The sequence below is a fragment of the Spea bombifrons genome, chromosome 10 (genome assembly GCF_027358695.1).
Source record: "Spea bombifrons isolate aSpeBom1 chromosome 10, aSpeBom1.2.pri, whole genome shotgun sequence".
Taxonomy (NCBI): domain Eukaryota; kingdom Metazoa; phylum Chordata; class Amphibia; order Anura; family Pelobatidae; genus Spea; species Spea bombifrons.
In genome coordinates, this window is record NC_071096.1 from 28,027,460 (window position 1) to 28,051,425 (window position 23,966).

General features: G+C 39.0%; 1 protein-coding gene across 2 annotated transcripts in view; it reads left to right on the forward strand.

Annotated features, from left to right (window-relative positions):
- The first annotated feature begins 10,118 nt into the window (after nucleotides 1-10,118).
- ADCY7 (adenylate cyclase 7) overlaps nucleotides 10,119-23,966 on the forward strand; it is a 37,443-nt gene continuing 23,595 nt past the window's right edge. For both annotated transcript variants that reach the window (XM_053449550.1, XM_053449551.1), the window contains exons 1-7: nucleotides 10,119-10,171; nucleotides 10,525-11,014; nucleotides 16,325-16,522; nucleotides 19,755-19,916; nucleotides 22,497-22,646; nucleotides 23,146-23,291; nucleotides 23,531-23,642. In XM_053449550.1, the coding sequence (XP_053305525.1) occupies nucleotides 10,841-11,014; nucleotides 16,325-16,522; nucleotides 19,755-19,916; nucleotides 22,497-22,646; nucleotides 23,146-23,291; nucleotides 23,531-23,642 (942 nt within the window). In that variant the 5' untranslated portion in view covers nucleotides 10,119-10,171; nucleotides 10,525-10,840. The remainder of the gene's footprint in view (nucleotides 10,172-10,524; nucleotides 11,015-16,324; nucleotides 16,523-19,754; nucleotides 19,917-22,496; nucleotides 22,647-23,145; nucleotides 23,292-23,530; nucleotides 23,643-23,966) is intronic.

Genomic DNA, 23,966 nt, shown 5'->3' on the forward strand with positions numbered 1-23,966 from the left:
GTGAGATGAGTGGATCGGTGCTCTTCTAATAGAGGCATTATTGGAGATGTAGCATCTCTGTATTTCTGTCGGCAGCGCACACAACTTGGTATATACACCACCATTCAAAAGTTTGGGGTCACTTGTCCTTGTTGGGGGGGGTTGTCCATTAAAATAACACCAAATGGATCAGAAATTTAGCGCAGATATTGTTAATGTTGTAAATGTAGCTGGAAACTACTGATTTTTTATGGATTAGGTTCGTAGGCGTACAAAGGCCCTTTATCACTCCCATCACTCCTGTATTCCAATGGCACGTTGTCTTTCCCAGATCCTTTCTGATTTTCCTGTCCATGCTTCTCCTCCCCAGTATCCAGACCTCTCAACCCCCTCCTTCCTTCAGTGTTTACCTCCTTCCCCACCTCCGTGTCCATACCCCTCGGCCTTCCTTCTCACTTCAGAAGCCATCTTCCTCCCCACCTCTACTGTCCATACCCCTCTGGTTCCATACCCTTCCACCTCCCTGCCTCCCATAAATATACTTCTACCACCCACTCCATGTCCATATCCTTCTATTTCTACCCTTATATTCTTTATTTTGTTCAGTTATCCCCTTTGTTGCTTGTGTTAAACATGGCGCCCTGACAGAGCCTCCCTGTCCATATTTAACACCACTTATAATAAATATATATATTTTTAGTGTGTGTGTGTGTATGTTGACCATGGTTCATGTAATACAGACAGGGAAATCTGAAATAATGCATTTTAAGTGCCTCTAAAACATTGAGTGGATGTGTTAATGGTAGGAGAGAATTGTTTGGTCGCCAGCATCTTGGTGTACAATGAGCCACTTTATCTGAAATTTGAGAGTGACCCGGTAGCACAATATTATTCATAGTAAGTATCTACGCCAGGGGCCGACAGACTTAGTTTGGATCTAGGAGCCAGCCAGCTTTTTTTCCTCCCCAATCATGTTTTTATTTTCATATATTACCCCCTGGTCTGCAGTTAAAGGATGTTTATTCGCGCATGTATTAAGTCCCAAAAGGGTTTTATGTGGCCGCTTTACACTCTTACTTGTTTTGACATTTTCTCCAAAAAAAAAAAAACTGGGTGTGCAGAGGAAGTTCTGCAAATCGAGAAGATGAAACTGATAATGTTCCTCCGGCAGCTATCGGTGGGACCTTAAAGTCACCGGCTTGTTTTCTTTCTGAGGAATCATTTATTTTATTTTTTTGTTTTTTTTTGTACTATAAACCAGGTTGAAAATATAAAGCCCAAGACAAGCAACTTACTCATAGGTGAGTAATATATATATAACATTATTTTTGTCTTAACCTAAATACTTAATCCTAGCAGCACATCTGAGATCCTCATACTTCAAAGAACATGTTGATACCCCGAACATGCATATATGGTCTTAATACAGTATCAGAGGGTGTAACGCTTTGAGTGCCAGAGGCTATTGTTACTCATCTGATGCTTAGAGGTTTAACATCTGATTTACATGCCGGGAGGTGAAACTTGAGCTTTAGTTCTGACCCTGCGAAAAAAACCTAAAATTGTTCACGTAACTGAAAGGTATTAATTGTCCCCCGACCCATTTTAATCTTGCAATTGTTATAATGTATTGTGCTTGCAGAAGTTATTCCAGTGATTGCGTTAAGTAGAGATTGGGGAAGTTAATAGCGGAACAAGGATGAAGCTGCAGCTTGGGTTATGTTGCTAAATCAGCTAAAATTGTGCCCTTTACCAACTTGTGGACGGAGTAATATAGTTAAAAAGAATTTCTCATCTCTTTTCCTTTATCCCTTTTTTATGGCACAAAAATAAATAAATATATCTCAAACCCTTCAAAGTCTCCAACCTGGTAAAGGGTTAAATCTGTACAGTCCTTTTTCGACCTTGTCTTATTTTGGCAGCTAAATGGTTAAGCCCAGCCTTCGACCTGTAACATATACTGGGATGGCGTCATTGTGTGTTTCCGTTTGATTGTGTTGTGTCCTTGTGTGTGTGATTCATTGAGTCGTTCAGGAACACCGCGTGTGTCTCGTATTCACAAGGTGCGCCTTGTTCCAAGCCATGACACCAAACACCTCTCCTAGCATCCCTCCCTCCTAGCTCTATTCTCTCCGAGCGAATCGCGTCGGCCGTCCCGAAAAAAAAGGGAACACAAATTAATCCCCTGGTATTGACACAATGCCCAAAAAGGTGATTTATACACACAGGGGTTATTTTAAGAACAAGTGATGCTGGTGGGAGGTGCGTTAAGACAACATTGATTTATCGGATTCACCGTATTATACATCTGTCATGGCTTGTCTTCTGTCTATTGAAATTATGACTTTGGCCTCCAGTAGCCAATATTTTTGGACAATTCTTTAGCTTGTACAAGTGTTGGTACAATGAGATAATGTTTACCCAATGCAACGGGCGTGACGGCGTTAATTTTGATGAATCCGTGTATATCTTGGGCAGGTATTTGTAAATACCGGTTTATTACCTTTCCAGTGTAAAGTGATATGTTTTTTTAAGAGAGATGTAGCACTTTGTGTGTACAGCGATACATTTTTAAAAGGAACATATGCGGAAAAACATATATATAAACAAAAATGTATCTAAAAATGAACTTCAATACAGGTTTCTAGAATGAGGAAGGTTTGGTATAGTTCTGCGTGGCTGGCAGTACGTCAAATTACAAATTGTCTTTATTTTTTAATATACCAAATGTCGAATTGACCTGAAATGTATCATTCAATGAAATGAATTAATGTTGAGTATCCTTGCCAGGACCCTCTTTACCTAATGAATCGGTTCGTCTTAGCCTCTCCGTTCTGGTTTGGTGAGACGCTTTGAATGTATGTGATGTAAGAAGCGCTGCAGAATGTTTTGCCGCAGTATAAATAAAAGGTAGTAATAAGTCGGCTATGACTCTAATAGATTGACTCTAAAACCACAGCTTCACCAGAGTAGTGTGACCCCTTCTTCTTGTCTCCTCGTACCGGTTCAAAATAGTTTAGAAAGGGCCCTTCCGCACCGATCAAGGTCGGAAGGGCCCTTTCTATACTATTTTGAACTGGCACGGGGAGAAAGGAGCCAATCGGCGGTCACATGAGGTCATGTGACCCTGCGGTGAAACCGAGGCTGCCCGCATGGTGTGTCAGCAGCTGCACAGAAAGCTGAGGGAGCGGTGAGAGGTAAGCGGGGGCTTGAGGTGGGATGTATGTATGTGTGTTTGTGTGTACGTGTGTGGGCATGGATGTCTAAGTAGGGTGAGATAGAGCGTGTGTTAGTGAGTATGAGTAAGTGTGTGTAATTTGTGTATTTACATATGTTTTATGTTGGAAGGAGGGGCAAGGGGCAAAGAAGCCGCAGACTAGTTGGGGGGAATTTTCGCATCAGGGTCCCGTGGCTTCTATTTACGCCCTTGCACAGCTTAGTGACGCAAAAGGAGATGGAAACATAGAATTTGATGGTCGATAAGAACATTCAGCCCATCTAGTCGCTTTTTTCTGTTTTAGACACCCTTAATCGGTCCTTGGTCTTGTCTTCGATTCAGGGTAGCCATATACCTCTCTCTCATGCGTGTTTAAATTCCCTTACTGTATGTTATTCCTTAAATTTAAGCTTACCTCCGGTTAAGTATTACGTATTGTACGCTGCTTGTGACTGCAAGGAGAGGCTAGATAGAGAAAAAGAAGGTTTTGTACACAAGAAGCGATTTAGTGTGGGGCATAAAAAGTGAATCTTCTAAAAATATATATGTGGATCCTTCTGTGTTTGTGTACGCAAATGACACATTTAAAATACAGAGCCTTGCACAATGGCAAAAGAACATCGTTCAGTTCCTTTGCAAGCTGAGTGAAATGTATCTCTTGCCTGAAAACCACTTCCTTGAGAACAAACATTTTCTGTAACCTCCCAACAATGTACTTCTCTGCCTGGGTTAACTCTATAAAACTTTTCTAACAACTTTTCATCTCTGTGCAAATCTGCATGATGTACACTATTTAATTTTTTTCCTGGCATGTGCAAAACCCAGCTTATGAGTGGGGTGGACCAGGCAGGGGTCAATTGCCCTGTACGTCGCCTCCAATACTTTGCCTCCTAGCGGCTGGGTTGAGGGTGATAGGTCTAATGTAAAGGAATAGTCAGAACAAAACAATATTTTAGCATAAAAATTTCTGTTGAGTTTTGCTGATCCTGCGATTCCTCGAGGCAGTCACATGGAATATCAAACAACTCTTCTGGATTAAATTTGAAATAAACGGGGAATTCTTTCGCTGAAACATCTGTTTTCGTCTTTAGGTTCACGAGATGGTCTGGAAAGTAGACTTATGTAATAAAACCGCATAAGCTGCAAATTGGAGGTTAACTAACATTACAAGAATGCACAGACTTGACAACTTTCTGAAACTGCCGATCTGGTGTAATTATTGCTTTTTTCCCCTTAGTTAAAGCTTTATTTGTTTAGTATAAGTAGATATGTTACTGAGTGTTCCCCGTTGAGTGAAGCAAGTCATATTAGCGGCTCCATAAATTGCTGGTTGTCTCTGTTTGGCAAACCCAAGGTCAAGGTCATCTAACCCATTGGATGCCTGCGAACAAACATGGGTTTGCCTGGCTGCGTGACGCACTTCTGGAATCCACTGGGAAGCAGAGCTAAGTATTTGAATGTTGACACATTTGCTTCTTTACCTTGAATGATGACGCCGCTACGTATGTTATTTTAAACAGTAAGTGGTACTTCATCTTAAAAAGGGGAGAGTGAAAGAAAGAATCTTTTCTGATAGAGAGACTGAAGTTTGTTTTCTTAGCACTGGTATAAGGTATGGACAAATAGCTTGTACCAGATATTGGCCAACATTTCTCCTCATTGGCTCTACATTGCCACCTATAATAGTGTTTTGATCAGACCCATGTATCATAGCGAGTTCCAGGTTGCATCCGTGCTTTGGAAGAGGTCATTGGTATGCTCTTGTGTTAGTGTCATCTTTTGCATGTCATATTTCACTATTTTACTGGTCGGCCACGTTCAATCTACCATCCATTTTCCCTTATTTAATTGATTGATCAGTAGATATGTCACATGGATCGTTATTGTAAATTAATTTCAGGTTACTTAACAGCTGACATTGTGGTTACGTGTCATGCTCTGGCGTAATTATATCATGCCTGTACGTGCCGATCATAATTAATGTGTATGGTCTCTTGGCTGCTAAAAGACTTTGTCATTAGATCATAGTAATTAATAAGAGGTTAACTAAAGGAATGCCAGCACCTATAAGTCAGATGGTTGATTTATACGCGTTTAACTTGCATGCTGCCATAGGATATGAGTAATAAACTGATATGCATAGTGATAATGAAATGCTACCATGTCATATGAAGCAACAAGGAACTTCCCACAGCAATTTCTTCCTTGTGCAAGTGGAAACTACTCCATTTTGCTACAAAATAAAGTACAGCAGATATACCCAAACTTCCTTCCGAGAGCCATCCATGTTATTGCAAAAACAAAAAGGGGTTGAAGAAGTTTTAGGAAAAAAAATATTATGATTATTCCTTTAATGAGACATGTTCACTAAATGGTGAATTGCTGTAGAACTTCGCTCCTCTTCCTTAATGTATCTTGCATGAAGCATGTATGCTAAATGCACATACATTCTTTACATATATGTAGCCGGCAGACAATAGAAATAACTAGAGGACACACGAGCCGCGTGCATTTACTCTGCCGTTTTAGGTCATATGTTTCTAACTCATCAATCAATTCTAAGATATTTTCTTTAAAGAAAGATAAACTATTTTTTTGTAGCCGCTGATAATGTTCTTAACGTGAAATGTCTTCTCCAGAATTAATTGTTTGGCAAGACTCTTACAGCGTCATGTTCCTTAGCTTATAACAATTCCATTACCCCGTTATCTTTGGTGGTCATCTCGTACCGGCGTGTGGTTTTCACACAACACAAAAACTTTCTCTTTTTTGGACTTTATTAAGTATTTGTCATCTAGATGTTCTTGAGACTGCTTCTTCGGTTGTAAGCGTCATAGGAGCCGTGTTCCAAAAATTACTGGACAGCAACTGATTCATATCTCCTTCTTGGATGTGCTTTGCATAGGTTGTTGGACAGAGTTCAACAATCAAATGTCTTCAAGAAAATTGCTGTCTGGGTCAAGTTGTGCACATGGTGTTGACCCACTGTCTGACCGTTTATCAGATTATATTGATCTGAGATTATCATTTCCAAATGTGACCATCTCTAAAGTAATTGTGGATCAGCTGAAAGGTGAAAGCCATTGAAGGTTCTTTTCGGGGTTCTCAGCTCCCTGTCCTAGGCCAGTGGATTTAATGGCACAAACGCTGATTTTTGGAAAGCAAGGTTTATTATGAAATAGTAAAAAGAGTTGAATCATCTGAGCAAGAAACAAGACTCCAGATCTTTCTATCTAAGATCCAGCAGCCTACTACATAGCGGAGTCATTAGTATTGACGACAAGCCTGGACATTGGAGTGGGACAAAGTCCTGATTATTAAGGTTATCATTAGGAGACCAATATCTTGCCTTATCCATTTTAATTGCACAGGTCTCAGGGCATGTATTTGCAATAAACTCCCAGTCCTGGAGTGCCTATAAGGTCTACTGCCCTATGACATCATTCTGTTATTGCCATGCAGGGTAATGCGTTCATGGCATTACATGGCAAGCATCATATGGAGGTACATGGGAAACGCATCAAAGATTTGAAGGTGTAGATTTCCTTCATCTCTAAACAAGGTCGACTTGTAGGTCTCTCTCGTTCATAAGGCTGGTTAAAGGATCTCAATGTCCACTAATGCTTGCCAAGCATTGCTGCAGGGCTAAATTTAGGAAGGGAGGAAAAACATGTCAAATTCGAGGATAAACACCAAAAAATGAGTCTTATTGCATATTGAAATAAATACTATATGACCTTATCCAATATCTCTTTAAAATCTATAACTTTAGAACAATCTGCTTGTTGATTGAAACGTCTGTTCATTTAGCTTCCTGCTCCCAAACTCGTTGTTAAAACAATTAGCAATCGGAGGCAGTATTTCGTATGTTTGTTTGTTTAATCTGCGTTGCAGTTCCAAGTTTATTAGTTATTACATTGTTAAAGCAAATGCAATTTTCTCGTTCTTCAGATCCTGGATACAGGTTGCTAATACCATTGAGCCCAGCCTCTTCTTCCTGAAACTGTTAATCATTATACAAGTTAAAAATACACTATTCTCCTGTAAAATGAAATATACCAGATTAATAAAGGGAATATACAAGGGAAGATAAGATTTATTATTTTTCAAAGAGCCGCATATGCCCCCTGGATTATTCATTCTTTTTTCTGCTTTGTCCCCCTTGATCTCGGAGTAGCCTGAAAAGGTATATATATATATTTGTAGTTATATTCCAAAAATATTTTTTGTTCAAAAGGCCAAATTCTGCTTTAATATCTTTTAGCATATTTATTTTTTTTTTTAAATTGTCCAATTCGGTTTCTTTTTTTTTTATTTTTGCAAAAGCCTTTTTTTGGTGTGATATAGGTTTTACAGGTTTTATTCCCACATGTTGACATCTGATTGAACGTTCCAAGCCGTCACCGTCTCAGCATTACCTATATAATCTCTCTGATTAGGATGAGTAAACATTTAGTACGTTTTTTTATCCTATAGTATAACAACGGCTTAAACAGCTGAGCCATGAGTTCATTTGATTAACATAATAACCATGTTCTGTTTTGCTTCATGATGTGTATGAGCTGTCGGGGCCTCATGGTCTAATTACATATATGCTGGCGGCGAACATGTTTTCCGTGTTAGGTGTGCGTTATCAAAACATGTCAGTCTAGGCATGTAATTGATAAGACGCTACCAGCGCGGTGCCAGCCCATATCTGTCCTGCTCATATGTTGGATATGCAAGAACATAACATTTATCTCCTATGACGAAACTTTTCTAAACTATAACATTCTTTAGGTTTTTTTTTATTTTAAATATGTGACTTTTTTTTCCATAATTGACTGGAAAAGGACTTTGATCACTTAACTCAAGTTCTAGAAGGAAGTGAGTGTTTTCTTACTTAAGCCAGTCTTCACATAGCAGCAGGATGGAGTCTTATGGAATTATATGATGGAAATAAATATAAATAAATATAAATATATCGTAGGGATTATGTGTAAAAAGTGTTTATGGTGCAAAGTTCAAAAATTGGTCTTATCACCGTAGCAACCATTGGAATGGTACTTCCACAGAACCATTCCAGTGGTTGCTAGGGAGACATCAAGACCACTTTTTCTAACTCTGCACCAGAACCATTTTTTGTACCGCAGTGAGAGGAGTGGTGACTTTTGTTATCAGTTAATTTCTAGGTTTTTGGGGTTTTTTTTTAGCCAACAGCCTTGGGAGGGAATGGGTTAACACCCTGTCTTTGCCAATCCTTTGTGCAATGAACTCTCCGTGGTTGCCATGGAGGGAGGAAAAGCTGCTTAGAAAGAGAGGTAGTCTGACTTCTTTGTTCGAGTCTGTGGCTCGTCTACACAGCTCTTTAGAGCGGACTATGTATCTCCGCATTGCTCCCTTTTCCGGGACCCCTTACATTCTGCCTCCCTTTCATTGTGTTAAAGTGACCCTCTTTTTTTTTTAACAAAATCTCTCTTTTCTGCACATTTTCCCCTCCTTTGCCGGTCCATCTATCGCTCTCTATAGCACACGCTGCCTTTACCATGAAAGCATGTGGCGTAGATCTCCTCCCAGAAATCTCTACGTTCTCACATTGTGTCTCCAGAAGGAGAACTTAGTTACATTGTTTTAGTGTTTACTTTCCCCTGTGTTGTTACACCTTTCAACGTAACAAAGTGTTAATGTATTTTAATCTGTCTCCTTGCTGTTTCCCTTGTAGTTATTTTGTAACGTAACATTTGTATCCATGCCTGTATCATAATTTGCCCAAAGTTTCTTTTTTCCCTCTCCTTTTTGTCTTGTTAAGTTGAATCCAGAAAGGACTTTATAAAACCAGTTTGACTCTGGTTGAAGTTGGAATTTGCTTTGAATAGACCCAGCGGAACCTAATAACCCAAATTCTGCTCTACAATCGGCGTCCATACATAAGCTCCTGTATCCAGATTTAACACTAGGAGAAGGCTATAAGCTCCTAACACTCATTTTAAAATACTAATCTGGATTTTTCCAGAAAAAAATTCTATACGATTAATTACATTGCCTTCTGTAAATCATACTTATGTGAATACTTCCTCATTCCACAAATAAGGGGTCTGTTTGTATTGCTCTAGAACCCCAGAGTTAACCCCTTGATTATAAAGGAGGGGTAAACTCTTTGAAACCCCTCCACTGCGAGGTACACCTTGTAGCACAGTGGATATAAAAGCACTTCTCCGCCAACCTCCCTCTCTTGACATTGTAGGAGTTCATGTAAAAACACATTCTGTTCCTGGTAATGAAAAGTGATTTATTATGTATAGAGTGAGTTTCCTTAGTTATGAATATCAAGTCTTAGAAGGGTAAGTCACAATCCTTCCAGTGGGTAAAATTCTCTGTATGTGGGGAAGAAACAACTAGAAACGTATAATTTGGCAGCATTTAAGAACCATTCGGCCCATCTAGTCTGCCCATTTCGTCCTTGGCATCGCCTTAGACTCAGGATAGCTTTATGCCCATTCTAAGCATGTTTAAATTCCTTTACAGTACTAGCCTCTACGACGTCTGATGAGAGGCTGTTCCATGTATCTAACAGCCTCTCAGTAAAGTAAAACTTCCCAACGTTACATCTAAGCCTCTGTGGTTTTAGATGGTGACTTCTTGTTTTAACGTTTCTTCTACTTTGAGATAAACTTCCCTTCTCTACTTGTTAAACATTTAAATGTTTCTACCATATCTCCTGTCTCTCTATAACTGTTGAGGTCACTTAGTCTTTTGTGTATCTTAATCCTGCAAACCATTCAGCTAATGGTGATCTGTCAGTAATAGGCAGGGCTAGGTAAAGAATGTTTAAGAGGTGATCCTGCCTCGAATGACAAACCTGAATTACATTGTTAGACGAACAGAGAGGAAGTGGGTTGCTTCATCTTTATGAGCTGTCTCTTGTGTCCTGAGTCACTCCAGCTCTCACACACCTCTTCTAAGTGCTGCATCTGTAACTTCAACAACGTTTCTCCGGTACATTTAAGTATTCGTATACCTATCATCGAACTGTAAGCTCTTGGGGCTCAGAATTTACTTCCCCTGTATACCTTGCTGTTATACCTTGCCGGACGTTTAACTGTTTATTTTTTATTACGAAACATGGAGACATTTACGGAGCAACTTGACTTATTCACCAGATACAAAGCCGGAATGTTAAAAATGATTCCAGATCACACATGTTCTGTTCTATTCATTTCTCTCCTTTTTTTCCTAACCACATTTGCATTGCTTTTTGCGGATGGGAAAGGGGAGGTGGGGAGGGGACGACGATTTCAGTTCTGAAACATTTTCCTAAATCTGTCTTTTTTTTCTGTGTTGGTTCGCAGCTCTTCCAGAAAGCAAAGGAGTCAACGAGGGGTAAAACCGTGACATGGTGTCTGACGAAAAGCTGTTCTCCTGCTGTAGACTGACAGGCTATCACCCGGCCTCAGCAGTGCCTGTCTGCAACCCTAGATAAGCTGCACACGCTTTTTGGGAGGAGGGACCTGGGCTTCTTACCTTACCCCAGCTGCAGACTTCTCACGGCGGATACAGGCTTACAATGTGAATGAGCCAGGCGAAGCCACAGCAGCCAGGGACTCGACAAGCTTGGATCTGTGAAAATCTGGGAGATCAGGAAAGGAAAAGCCAGACTGGATTAAAATGCCATCCAAGGGGAAGTATTTTATTAACGATAACGAAGACTGGATTATTACACATTCACTTTATGAGAAGTACCAGTGCATCAGCCAGCACTACCCGCTTCTGCTCATCCTACTCTTTGTGGTCGTAACCGCTTGTGTAACTCTCATCGCCCTCTTCTTCGCATCCGACCAAGTGAGTAAAACTTTCTACCCCGGCTCTTGTATTTACATGGCTCAGTAGAAAGGTGGCTGTAACTGTTTCACTGCCACAGATACCTAAAAAGCCCCTAATTGCAGCAAAATGGCTAGGCATGCAAACCAGAACTGCCATGGATATATCTTCGTACTGAGTTCTAGATATTTTAGATCCGAGTTTTACGTTCGAGCTTCATATTCTTTAGAACTCCATTCTTTTGTTGTGTTGTGCTTGATAGCAGTGTCTCTTTGTGGGTTACATCTTTATGTGGCCTGAATGTTAATTTATAGTTCATTAAGGAAGCCTGTACTTCTATAGTGTCCGAAAGACACTCAGTAAAAGTAGATGAGGACCCTTTTCACTAGGGAGCCATAGTCTAATGAAAGCAATTGTGATGGTGGGGGGTTGATAAGAGCTGTAAAAGCCTCATTGTTCAGGGTGGGCTGGCTGACGGATAATTGCTTTTCCTTTCCTCATGCTCAGTGAGCACTTGGGGGTGATGGAAGTTTTGTGATGGATAATTGATGCCACCTTTGATGTCCTTAGAAAACTTTGTGCCGAAAGCTTCTTCAATATCTGATATTTGGGACGACGTTCTAAATACTATATGCTGGTATTCCTTCATTCTACCTTTAGGAGACTTTTCTGAAGATCTGTTGACCTTTCCAATACGCAAATTGCCTTTAAAATGGATGTCCTATCATGCCCTTTTAAATGATTAGGAAATATAAAACTGATTTATCCAATTCCATTAGTTCTTAGGATTTAACATTAAAAGCCAAGCGTAACTACATTTGTTTTCATGAAAAAACATATTCATTCTATATATAATTCATTCATTCATTCATTCATTCATTCATGCTTCCTACTGGAAAAAATACTCTTCCTTTTTCTATGGAACTCTAAACTTAAACCACAGACAATAGTATTAGGATCTTCAGTGGCATACAGGTTCTCTCAATAACCGGTTTACAGTTTCACTTTCACCGCTGGTACCTTTGGCAGGAAATATCTTCATTAACATATTACAAGCAGCAGGCCAAGCTGCCATACCTCTGCTAAAGTGGACCCCTAATCCTGAAAGATTACCCACTTCAGATAAGCAGTTGTGTAGATCACACTCGGTTTGTGTCAGTGGAGTGGGTTTCATCAGTTTTCATCCTGGGGTTGTGAACACTCTGGGGTTATGTATAAAAGTAAGGTATCAAAAAGTGTCAGTATTTTTGGGACGTGGGGGCAAAGGTCTCGGTTAAAATGTGTACTGCTCATCAGTGATTTATAAGCATACCTAATACAAAGGGACCTCTGGTTGCCTTGCTAGTAAAAGTATTATACTCTTGAGCAACTATCATTCAAATATTCAGATAATATTAAATCAATGACCTCATACAGTGGGAGCAATGGTTACATAAAATGGACAACTTTGATGTTGTTCATAGAGAAGTAAGCCTACAGTAGCCTTATGTACATAGAGAAGATGCATTGTAACACAGTCAATGCAAAACTGACTCCACACCCAAACTAACTATACATCTAAATGTCATTCCATTAAAAGAAAGTGATCATCATATCATAACCTTTATGAATAATGGTCGTAGTTTGAATCATAACATGACATGTTCCTGATTAGACAATAAATACTGCTTTAGATGCATCAAGTATGCTTTTCATGTACATGATGAAGGCATCATTCAAGCTTTGGTCTTCTTACTGACAATAATTGGAAAGCATATTGGCGCTCTATTAGTGCCAATAAATCTGCAGGACTATGCAGCCTCTTGTATGGTTTCTATACTAATTGAATTTAAACAAACATAGTCTTTACATCAGGAAAAATGGGCAGTCTAGGTGGGGGGTATGGGTCTTATCTGTTGTCAGATTCTATGTTTCTATGTTTCCTGACAGACTACGCAGAGGGATTCTTTAACACCTGTTGGGATGTGTAGTGTCATTAAACACATAGGCCATTAGAGCATATGGAGGAATTTCATGGTTTATATTGGCAGAAAATGTAGCCTTTCGATGTAACAGAAATCTATTATGTTTACATTTTAGGATTCTTACCATCCTACGATTCTTTAAACTGAAATCTGTCTCCTAGCATGTAATTATTTTCGAATGATATCCTTTTTAGGGGTAGAGCTCCAGTCCTCATCAGATTCATATACTGCAACATTTCCCTAACTACTACATATACTGGGAACCATTACTGTCTACCCAAATGGTGCATCTCATATTTGTTTTGTGTAAATAGGCTACTGGGTTCAATACAATTTTAAATGTTTGTTCTTGCCAAGGAACCTCTTTCTTTTTTTTTTGGTGCTACCCCCTACTTGAGACATCGCTGTCTACTTTAGGACATTGTTAGTATTTCTCCCGTTTTTTTCTGTAAAATCTAGAGTATTTTGTTTGTTTTTATTTATCTTACCTTAACACTAGGTTTTGCCTCATTCTAGTTGAAGAAGAAAGAGATTTATGAATGTAAAGATTCTGCAACATCTTGGCTCCATTTGTAAAACATATGGAAATTTTGAAGCCGCTGTGCTGTTCTGTATGAGACAAACCACCTTTTTGTGTCTCTTGGGAAGCATTTAAACCCCCTTTATAGGTTTATATGCACAGATGGACAATTCCTAGAAACCTGACCTAGTGCTAGAACCCTACAGCATATGGAGATATATGTTTAGTAAAAATATGTGGTTAAGGCTTTCTGCATGCAGTTTGACCATTTCATGCAGACAGCTCACATATGGTTTTGTTGACGTCTAATAAAAGTATAATTGACCCGGTCTGGTGATACCAGTTAGTATTGGCAGTGATATGAAACACACTGAAGTTACGTTTAAATTTAACATATTAGAGAACAAGTTGAACACATTTTCCACACCCATATAATCAGTGAGATCTTAGCTGAACTTGTATATCCTGCTTTTGGAGCCTTTAGTCAAAGCTGATAACATTCTTATAGCCATCATAGAAAAGGATATGACAAGAGCTTTAAGGACCTCAAGAGGTCCATTCTTCAAACATATTGGTCTTGACTGAAGAAGACACCCCTGAGATTCTGAAAGCTTATGTGTGTCTTCACATTTTAGTGTGTTCTCCTAATCTCAAGATTGTAAACTCTTGCGAGCAGGGCTCTCTCCACCTAATGTATCGGTTAGTCTTAGTCTGTCAATTCTCGTCTTGTCATACCCCTTGAATATATGTATTATGTTAAGCACTGCATAGATTGTTGGTGCTATATAAATAAAAGATAACAATAATGAATGGTAATATCTATTCACCTAATTATATGTAACTTGTATACTGCTGATTTATCGATAAATTATAGTGCCAAAAAAAAGGCAACAATGGCAACGTAGATTGACATGCTTTTATAAAATGCAATCTGAGGGGTTAATCCACTAAACAGAATTGTGGTATGTTTACACATCTCCAAATCCCAGTGAGAAAAAAAGACATAATGGCCCTTTGTAATCTATAAATAAATTGGAGAGGTTTCTTGGGTCATCTCTCCAAGGATTCTATGTGTTACCCAATTAAGCCTTCTTGCAAAAGAAGCACATCATGGTTGGCGTTCCATAACATATAGTATATTTGGTGCGTTAGTATGTTTTAACTCACCCGCACTTATATGATTTCAGCATTAAAATGATCGTGTAAGGTGCACTTGGCCACTTCTGAAACACGATAAAATCAACAATAGGCACACAGACTCGATGTGGTCTCAGACTGTAACATAATTAAGTCTCTTTTAGGTTGGCCACATGTTAAATGCTCCATTAAGTAAACATTCTGTTAGTCTCACTAGAAATCCATTATGTAACACTCAGCGAGACAGACAGAGGACATGCCAAACAGCTGGAAATGCTGACTCAGATGGTTTTATTACTCCAAAATCCAACCATAGCAAGAAGAGGGTTTCAGGCATTGGCAGCAGCTCTTGGGTGGTAAAGGAACTTATTTGAGTTGTTGGTTTGTTTTAAGGTGCGTATGCACTTTTATGCAGATTCTTCGTTTTTTAAAACACTCTTTTAACGACGTATCACAACTGTTTGTAGGCGAAAATGAAAATATGTTACGTAAAGCTATGTCAACCTTCTTACTATTCTTAGTAATATTTTTTAATAAAATTATTATATTTTCATGATAAAACATATATGTTTATATAAAGTTTCATTGAATGATAAAAAAAATCAGTGTTTCGCTTAAAAGAGTCTGTGATTCCGGTCTGTGCTCAGCTTATGAATTTATAATTCTACAAACTCCATTCTGTGTAGATTAAAAATATAGATACTAATAGAGTCAAACTACTTTCTAGCGTTATAAATATGTTGTATGTTTTAAATGATTTTGCTTCTTCCGAGTATTTAAAGCTCAGGTGTCTTCATGTTACCAAGATAAATGGCGTGGAAGGTGTTTTCTGTTGTAGAAGTCTTTTACATCACGTCTAGCTCCTCTTTCTGGTGCCTTCTCATATTACACAGCAAGCAAATCAAGTCTGGCCGCTCTCTTAGTACTTCATACTCTCTCCGATTCATATTCCATGGATTTTCTTGTTCCATGTTCCATGTATCCATGTTGATGACATAGAAGCCACACTTTCCCCTTCCATTTCTTTTACATCTTTTGTTTGTCAGATACCCTTTGAGTATGCTAAATGAATGCCACTTTGGTAAAAGTTGGATTATAGGAGTTAATTTGTATCATTGGGGTCTGTTTTGTTATTGTGGTACTTGGAAGAATCTTTTTACAGTATAGCCCACCAGTTCAATCAGCATGAAAACAAACAAAATACGTCGAAAATTATTTTATACCCAGGGAATGCGGTTCGTATTTTGTAATGGGATTCCGCGGTGCGACGGACTGTTTTTCCCACGGCTTCTCACTTACATATTGCCAAATTGTAAATCCGATACTAGCTGTAGCCAAATCCCAACTTGGGCTGCCAGCCTGCTTGAACTTGGGTTCAACCTTTAGATTTTTGACTTTCCTCAGGGTGGGTCAAGTTGAACTCAAAGCGACTCTCATGAATAGTTTAGTTGAGAACTTTCAACTGATAAACATAAATTGAGGTTTGGTGGACAAACTCTGGACCAGAAAATGTTTCCTGTGTTAAAGCCCTGAGAAGCACTTTTGTTTACATAGTACAGAGCTGCACAATATATTGACACAATCAATATATCAAATATACCAGTGAGTGACCTGATTTTGTCTCATGATATATTATATACCAATTCTTTCTAACTAAAGACTTCATTTTGGAGCACTGTAGTGACCATCTCCTATTTTCTTGTTCCCCAGGAGCCTACAGAACACCTTGCTTTATTAATTACAGTGTTTTTGGCACTGGTGATATTCTGCGCCCTCTACGTGCTGGTATACACAGAACTGTTTGCGCAGAAATGGCTGAGAGTGTTTTCGCTGGTGATCTACATCTGCCTCTTGACCATCGGTTACGTCTTGATTTACGACCCAATCGTAGTTCACACATGGGACCAGGTACGAGCTTTCTGCTGTTGTTTGTGCAAACGTTATTATTTAAAATAATCTAAATAATCTGTATCCAATAACATCTCAAGGCTGTGTTATTTTAATTTGGATGATTTAGGTTGAAGAGCTCCAGTCTGCGGTGCAACAATATCTGCAGCTGGGTCATACCATTAAGAGTGAAACCAAACACTGTTTTCTAATAGAGCTGGTTCTCGTTTACAGTTTATTTCTATATGTACAGGTTTCACTTTGTTCTGTTTCCTGTTGTGTAAAAACAAGTATGCAGAGTGAAATAGATGTTCCCAGCACCGACGTTTAGTGGAAAAGGAAACATTTTTTTGCTGTAACAAATAAGACTTTTTTGCAGTTTAAGAAGAAATGATAGAAAATGTGGAAAAGTGGCTAGCAATAATAAAAACATAATCTTTTGAGGATCTGTTGTAAGAAAAGGGAAAGGAGAAAAGGCTTTAATTCCCATCCCTGTAAAGCAACCTGAATATGAATAAAAATCCCAAGAACGGGTGTAAATTCATCTCCCAAAATACAAAATCATTGTCGAGAGGCACTTAAAAAAGTTTAAGACTAAATGCACCTGAACATTTTTTATGTGGATCCAACAGAACATCTGGAGAGTAATGTAAATATCAAAAGTGTTTGAACCGGTGTAAATGTGCTCTGCTGTGCAAGAAATATTACATCAGATTTTTTTTTTTAAATTATCGGAGGGACTAGATCAGTATGAATAGGCAGAATGAGGAGCTTTGGCAATAATTCATTGGGTTATTCATGGCATGGTGGAACTGATGCCTGCATTGGTAATCCAAGTTGGGTTAATCATGCCATGGTGGAACTGATGCCTGTATTGGTAGTCCAAGGGTCATCGACTATAGTCTGTAGACTATAGCAAATTACATATTGAGTATTAGGTTGTGTGATATTCAGAGAAATAGAAAGCTATGGCACTGTGCCCTGAGTCTGCTTTTTCTGTCCATTATCTGCTACTCTGTGCATCAGCTGGGTCTCCTATACAATAACTGTAACACATCTGTACCTATGCATAGAGTATTAGGGTGGTGAAAGTGTGCGGAATGACTGTACAAGATCAATCCTTTCAATGCTGTGGGAAAATGGGCTAATGAAACAGGTGTGTGGGTCGTTCATTCAGATGTCTGTACGGGATACGCAAGGGATGCAGCTGCACCTCTTTCGTACAAAAGTGCCTAGTGTATAATGACTGCTTTTATAGCAAAGTATATATGAGAGCTTCTCACAGCAGTCTGTAAACTGCAGCAAACCACTGTGAAAATTTGAGCTTTAATGGAGTTTTTAAAATGTATTTTATTTGCTGACGTGAAAGGGAATTCCACTGTCGGTAAATGGTTCACTCCGGCAGCCTAAGTTTGTAACCCGAGAGGTAAAATCTTTTTAGTGCTTTTGTGAGCAGGTATCCGCAGACTTTGCCAAGCTAGCGCTAGAGCTGACTGGTGGTAGGTATATCATGTGCAAGGATAGGTTTGGACAAAAAATAGGAATAATAGGTGGGGATGGCCAAGGAGGCAAATGTTCGTGCAGAATTCCCCCATGCAAGGGGGGCACCATGTGAATTTGCATCAAAGTGCATATGATGGCTGCCGTGTCCCTTTAACGTGTCCGCCATTGGCGCCCACAATATAAGCAGCATATTTCTACAAAAATATAACTACCATAAAATCTTGGGTATAATGCATACAATTTACCCCATTTTCAATAGTCCTGATTTTATGGCAATCACCCCCAGCAAGCTTCTAGTGTAAGAAGTCCTGAGCCGGGCCTGCATCATACATTTTTTTAGATGACTTTAAAGATATCTTCCCACATTAGCCATGTATTATGCTGGGCCATTGCATAGATAATGTGGGAAGATTTATTGAAAGTTATCACAGATTGAATGAGACACATTCTTATTATAATGTTTTATTCATTTTAATACATGACGGAGGGAACTTGGCTTCATCTTGCTCAAGTATGTGGGTATACACTGCCTTCCCAATGTCTGTAGGGGAGTGGGAAAGCTACGTGTATATATTTATATGTTTACGTAACATGTTCATGTTTTGATTTGATAAAACAAAAGAAAAACAGGTAGGAAGCTGAGAGAAAAAAGTAAAATTAATCAATCTTCTCCATTCCATTCCCATACACAAAATATAAAATATGTGCTTTTTGAGTTTTGAGAGCTTTTTGGGTAAACATAGCGACAGAAATGATATTAAGCGTTTGAACCCTTTGTTCAAATGGTTGTCTGGTAGTCAGACCATAGCATTGTCCAGCTCCAGGTCTTCAGCCAAACGTCTGTCACTCCCCGCGGACTCCGTAAGATGCTTAATAGGTATCAGGATAACAAGTGACTGGCACGGCTCCCGGTTCCCATGGAACAGCTGCTAATTATCCGGGATGTTCACGGTTAGAATGGCAGGGTTAGCGTGTCATTCTCTGTGAACTCTCTCCAGGGCTTTTCCAGTATCACTGCTTCACCCGTCCAAAGTTTTATGCACAGCTGCAAGGGTTTAAATTTCAAGAAAGTAAGACTTGGAAGCCACTCACAAATGATGTCCCCCCCGGTCCCAGACTGCATTTCCAAATGCTTCTGTTTTTCATTTATTTAAGTGTTCCGCATCCCCTGCATGCAGTCAGCTTTTCCCGTTTGACAAAACAAAATACTGCAAACACCTTATTGCGGTAACATGTCACTAGGAACACAATTTAATGGAGACTGGCGACTTTAGGCAGAGCAAATGATTGTGTCTTCAAATAAGGAGGTCCTGTATCTGATTTTCCACAATTTCCATGTAAATTGAATTTTAAAATTGAAATATCACTGGGTTTCCAAGGTGATAAAAGAAGTGCATATTTAGTCTTAAGAAAGAAATTAAATTATTTTGTCCTTAAAAATGGATTATGATTTGTGTGTGCATATAATGATTTTTTTTAGCATCTTGGTTTGGTAAGTGGGGATTTGTTGACTTTTACATGCTGATAATCAATAATGAGATGTACTGTATAAAGATATGAAATTAAATATGTGAACATAATATAATATACATGTTCTATGTTATGATAGTGTGCCTTTGAATGTATTTGACCCTGTGCTTGTGAAATACTTTTTGTCATGAACCAGCACCCATCATATTTTGGAATCATAGTGAAATACTTATGGCATTTATCTGTACACACGTGTTACATGTTATCACTTTTATTTTAGGTGCCGTTTTTCCTGTTCATTACCTTCTCTGTGTACACGATGCTGCCCCTGGGGACGCGCGCATGTATGATTATCAGTATCATGTCGGGAACCTCCCACCTCATCGTCATTAGTATCACTGTCATACTGTCCAACAAAACCCATGATTCCATTGCCTTTCAGGTAATGCCACAGAATTTAGTAACTCAGATCACTAACTTTTTAACGTGTTGTGCATTTGTGATGACAAAACCATTATGGAACTCCTGACTCAAAGTGGTAGATAGATCTTAACGATATGTGAATCGTCACCTGATTACTAATGAGGAGTAAAGTGGACCCAACACCAAAAAAGAAAAAGCTGCTGTCATCAAATAGCATAAAAACCACACTTAGGGCTCGGGCCAGGCTGAATTACTCAGTAGCCCGGAGTTCCAGAGATGTGATGGCCTGCTACAAATAATGAAAGGTTGACTTTGACATCTAAAGGGCTGGCATAGAATAAGGCACACAAAAGAAAGGATTATATGAATGAAATTCATGGAGGAATGAACACGGAATATGAGCTAAAAGGTGGGGGTTAGGTCCTTGTATCGCAGTGCGGGCCTCTACTTGGATATGGATAGCAATGGCGGGTCATTAGCCAGTTTATTACATATATGTCAAAGGCTTTTGCAAATGGGAAGATAATAAAAATATATTAAAAAGGGTTGTATTAAAGCCAGTATATTTAATTTCTATACTGATGTTAAATGGAATCTGTCCTCAGAATAAAACTGGGCCAGTGAAGCGCTTTCCGTAGCAGAAGCTAAACGGGGAAAGGCTTACTCGGCCGCAGGAGTAGAGCTCTGTACCGAGCTTTAGCGTGCATACAGTGCAGTCATTTTAGGATTTGTCCTCTGACGACCCAGAAAAGTGAGACAACCAAAAGATAACCCAGATCCGCAGAATTTAGGTCCCAAATTGGGACAGTCGCTGAGATGCTATTACATTATTAGCTCGACATCACTGAACCGTTTAAAGAATGAAACACAACCTTCGAATAATACTTGTGATAGATGGCTACTGTAAGAAAGATGTTTTTTATTAAAACATATGTTCCGCCCTGATTTTTGTTAAATGAGTACAAAGGCAGACCCTCAGCTTGTCAGTTTCTACAGTTTCCCGCAGCATTCCTGGGGATTAACCTGTTTGTTGCTAGAGAGACCTGCAATTCATTGTTTTACCATGTCTTCCACACAGTCCTGGCAGCCTTGATGTTAAGCTTAATGTAGACTCAAGCTGTGACTCAGGCACCCGAAATGTTTCTCCATGACTTCATATCCTTCTCTGCAGACAGGCCACTTGTGCGGCAGTGTAGTGCTCAACCTTCACACATCTACACCCAGTGCGTTGAGACGTCTGGCAAAAATTGTATGAAACGTGATATGGGGGTTGCTGAGAAACAGGTCTCCTTTAAAGTACATATGGTCTTGGAAACATCCTTGAAAAGGGTCCTTGTTTGGGTGGGTTTAGGAAACCACTGGGACCTGACCTGACCGTCTTATGGAATATATTTTATGTATAGCAGTGTTAAATAGTGTTTGGTTCACTTAGAATACCAGTCCGTTACCCCTGATCCAAAGCTGTGTGATCATTACATGTTTCGGTCCTATGCTGAAAATCCCAGCTGGGAATGTCAGGTTCCTCACATAGAAATTCTTCCATCCGCAGTATAGAACTATAGGATACAAAGTATTAGTAGTTTTTTCTTTGTTCATGTGTGGAATGTAACACATGTGAAATAAATGTGAGGCTTACAGAAGTTATTAGTAATTAGGTGCTGGTTTTATAGTTCAGTCTATGCAGTGATTTATAAACCTCCGGGAGGGTTTGAGGGAGGACATTAATAAAAGCTCATATTGGAAACTGAAATTCCAGCACTGATTTCTCTTCTTTTTCATTATTATTTGTGTCCCAAACATACAATAGAAAACACTGAAAAAAGTATCATGTATTAAACAAAATAAATGTAATTTATTGTTTCATTGTCTTTTAATTTAATTAAAATCAAATAATAATACTGGTGATGCCGACCGTCGGATTTTTGATATTCACACATTACCGACCCATCACAAATATTCTTGTAGCAATCTATTAATGGTGACAACCAATTGGTTCTGGTAGCAGTCCTTCAATGGAAATGGAATGTGTCGGGATGTAATAATTTACCAAATTAAGTCACCCACATTTAAGTAGACGTTTCCTCCATAATGTACTAGTAAGAAAAGTGCACTAAAAGCAGAGTAGAATAAAAATGTATTAAAGGGATTCATAAACTCGAAAATGTACCTAGTTGCCCAAGAATCAGAATTTTATTTACAAATGCATCCGAATTTAAGAGTGCTGCTGGCTGATTGCGAAGTAGAAAGATTTGGACCTTGGTTAATGATCCATTAGGGTGTTTGCTGAAGCTTGTTTAAACATCACAATGGGTTCATATATCGGCTAGCCAAAAATCAACAGAAAAATACCTTACTTTGTTCTGTTTTTCATGACTCTGGTGGTCAGATCCCTTCTACATAGCAAATAAAACATTATATACCAGCAGTGTTAGTAACTGTCCAGAACTGGACATTCATCTTATCACGCACTAAATCTTTGAATTTAGAATCTCTTGCTCTTCTGGTAGTCATCTGAAGAATAAAGTTTTATTATATATCTATTTCAGAAATGGTTTCCCTTTGTTATTCAATATCCTGTGTTATATGTTCTCCCTCCTAGATAATTGCCAATGCTATTATCTTCCTCTGTGGGAATCTCATGGGCGCCTTCCACAAGTATCATATGCAGGATGCTTCGCGGGATCTGTACAGTTACACGGTGAAATGTATCCGGACAAAAATGAAACTGGAGTTGAAAAAAAGGCAGCAGGTAAGGGCAGCGCAGCTTGGAAATAGTTTCTGCTTTGGAGTAGTAGATTAGATACATTCATTGATTTGTTCCTCCATTATCAATTGTATAGAATCTCAATGGTGTCTTATATTTGCTAGGAGGTCTTGTGCGCCTTCTCTTTTCCTTACACATTGTATGGATGCCAGGCTACATTTGTTAATGATGGTGCCTCGTTATGCTGGCTTTGGATGGTGGATTTACCAAGCAGACCATTCTTTGTCCCTCATGATGTTCACTCTTGAGTTGATAAACTATTAGATTATCAGCAAGAAAGCGTCTTCCTCACCTCATGTAAACCCTACGTCTGAAGTCCACACTGTGCATCTCAAAGTCTATCAGTACTGTTGTTACGGACTAAACTCTGCTAAACTAAATAGATATGTGCTGCTTGTTGATAGATCCTGGGCCATTCACAAAGTAATGGCAGACTACAATTTCCTGAACCATAATCAATATTAACGCCTTCCTGTCATCCTAGGAGAGTCTTCTGCTGTCTGTGCTCCCTGTCTATATCTCCATGGAGATGAAATTGGCAATTCAGGACAGACTTAAGGAAAGCAATGACAACCGGCAACCGGACAAAAACTTCCACAGCTTGTATGTCAAGCGGCACCAAAATGTCAGGTGGGTGAACACAATACGGTAGCAGCAGAAACATAGAAGAGTTACCTACCTCATACACACAGGAAGTATGGGAAAGGACAGAGACATGTTAACTAGGGTTCTGGCCATAAAACCATTACAAATCTTCACACAAGATGCTCAGTCCTATAAATTTTACAAGTTCTCAGATTGTTTTTTCTGTGACTGTATGGGCTTACAATGTCTGGCTCTTAGATCTCTACTCATCTTTTTTCTTGCAGTATTCTGTATGCGGATATTGTAGGTTTTACACGGCTGGCTAGTGACTGCTCACCCAAGGAACTAGTGGTCATGCTGAATGAGCTGTTTGGCAAGTTTGACCAGATTGCAAAGGTAACTATAATGCCAGTCTAGATACGAGAAGATTGACTTCTTTGTGATTTTATAAATGTATAATACATTTATTATGTATAGAAGTATCAATGTGTGATGCGCATATCTGTAACAGATCCAAAAATCAAATCATACACTTGTTTCAGTATGTCACAATTATGTACAGTCGTGGCCAAAAGTTTTGATAATGACACAAATCTGAACTTTCACTTTTCAAGACTGCTGCCTTAGTTTAGATGATGGCAATTTGCATATACTCCAGATGTTATAAAGAGTGATCAGATGAATTGCAATTGATTTCCAAGTCCCTCTTTGCCATGAAAA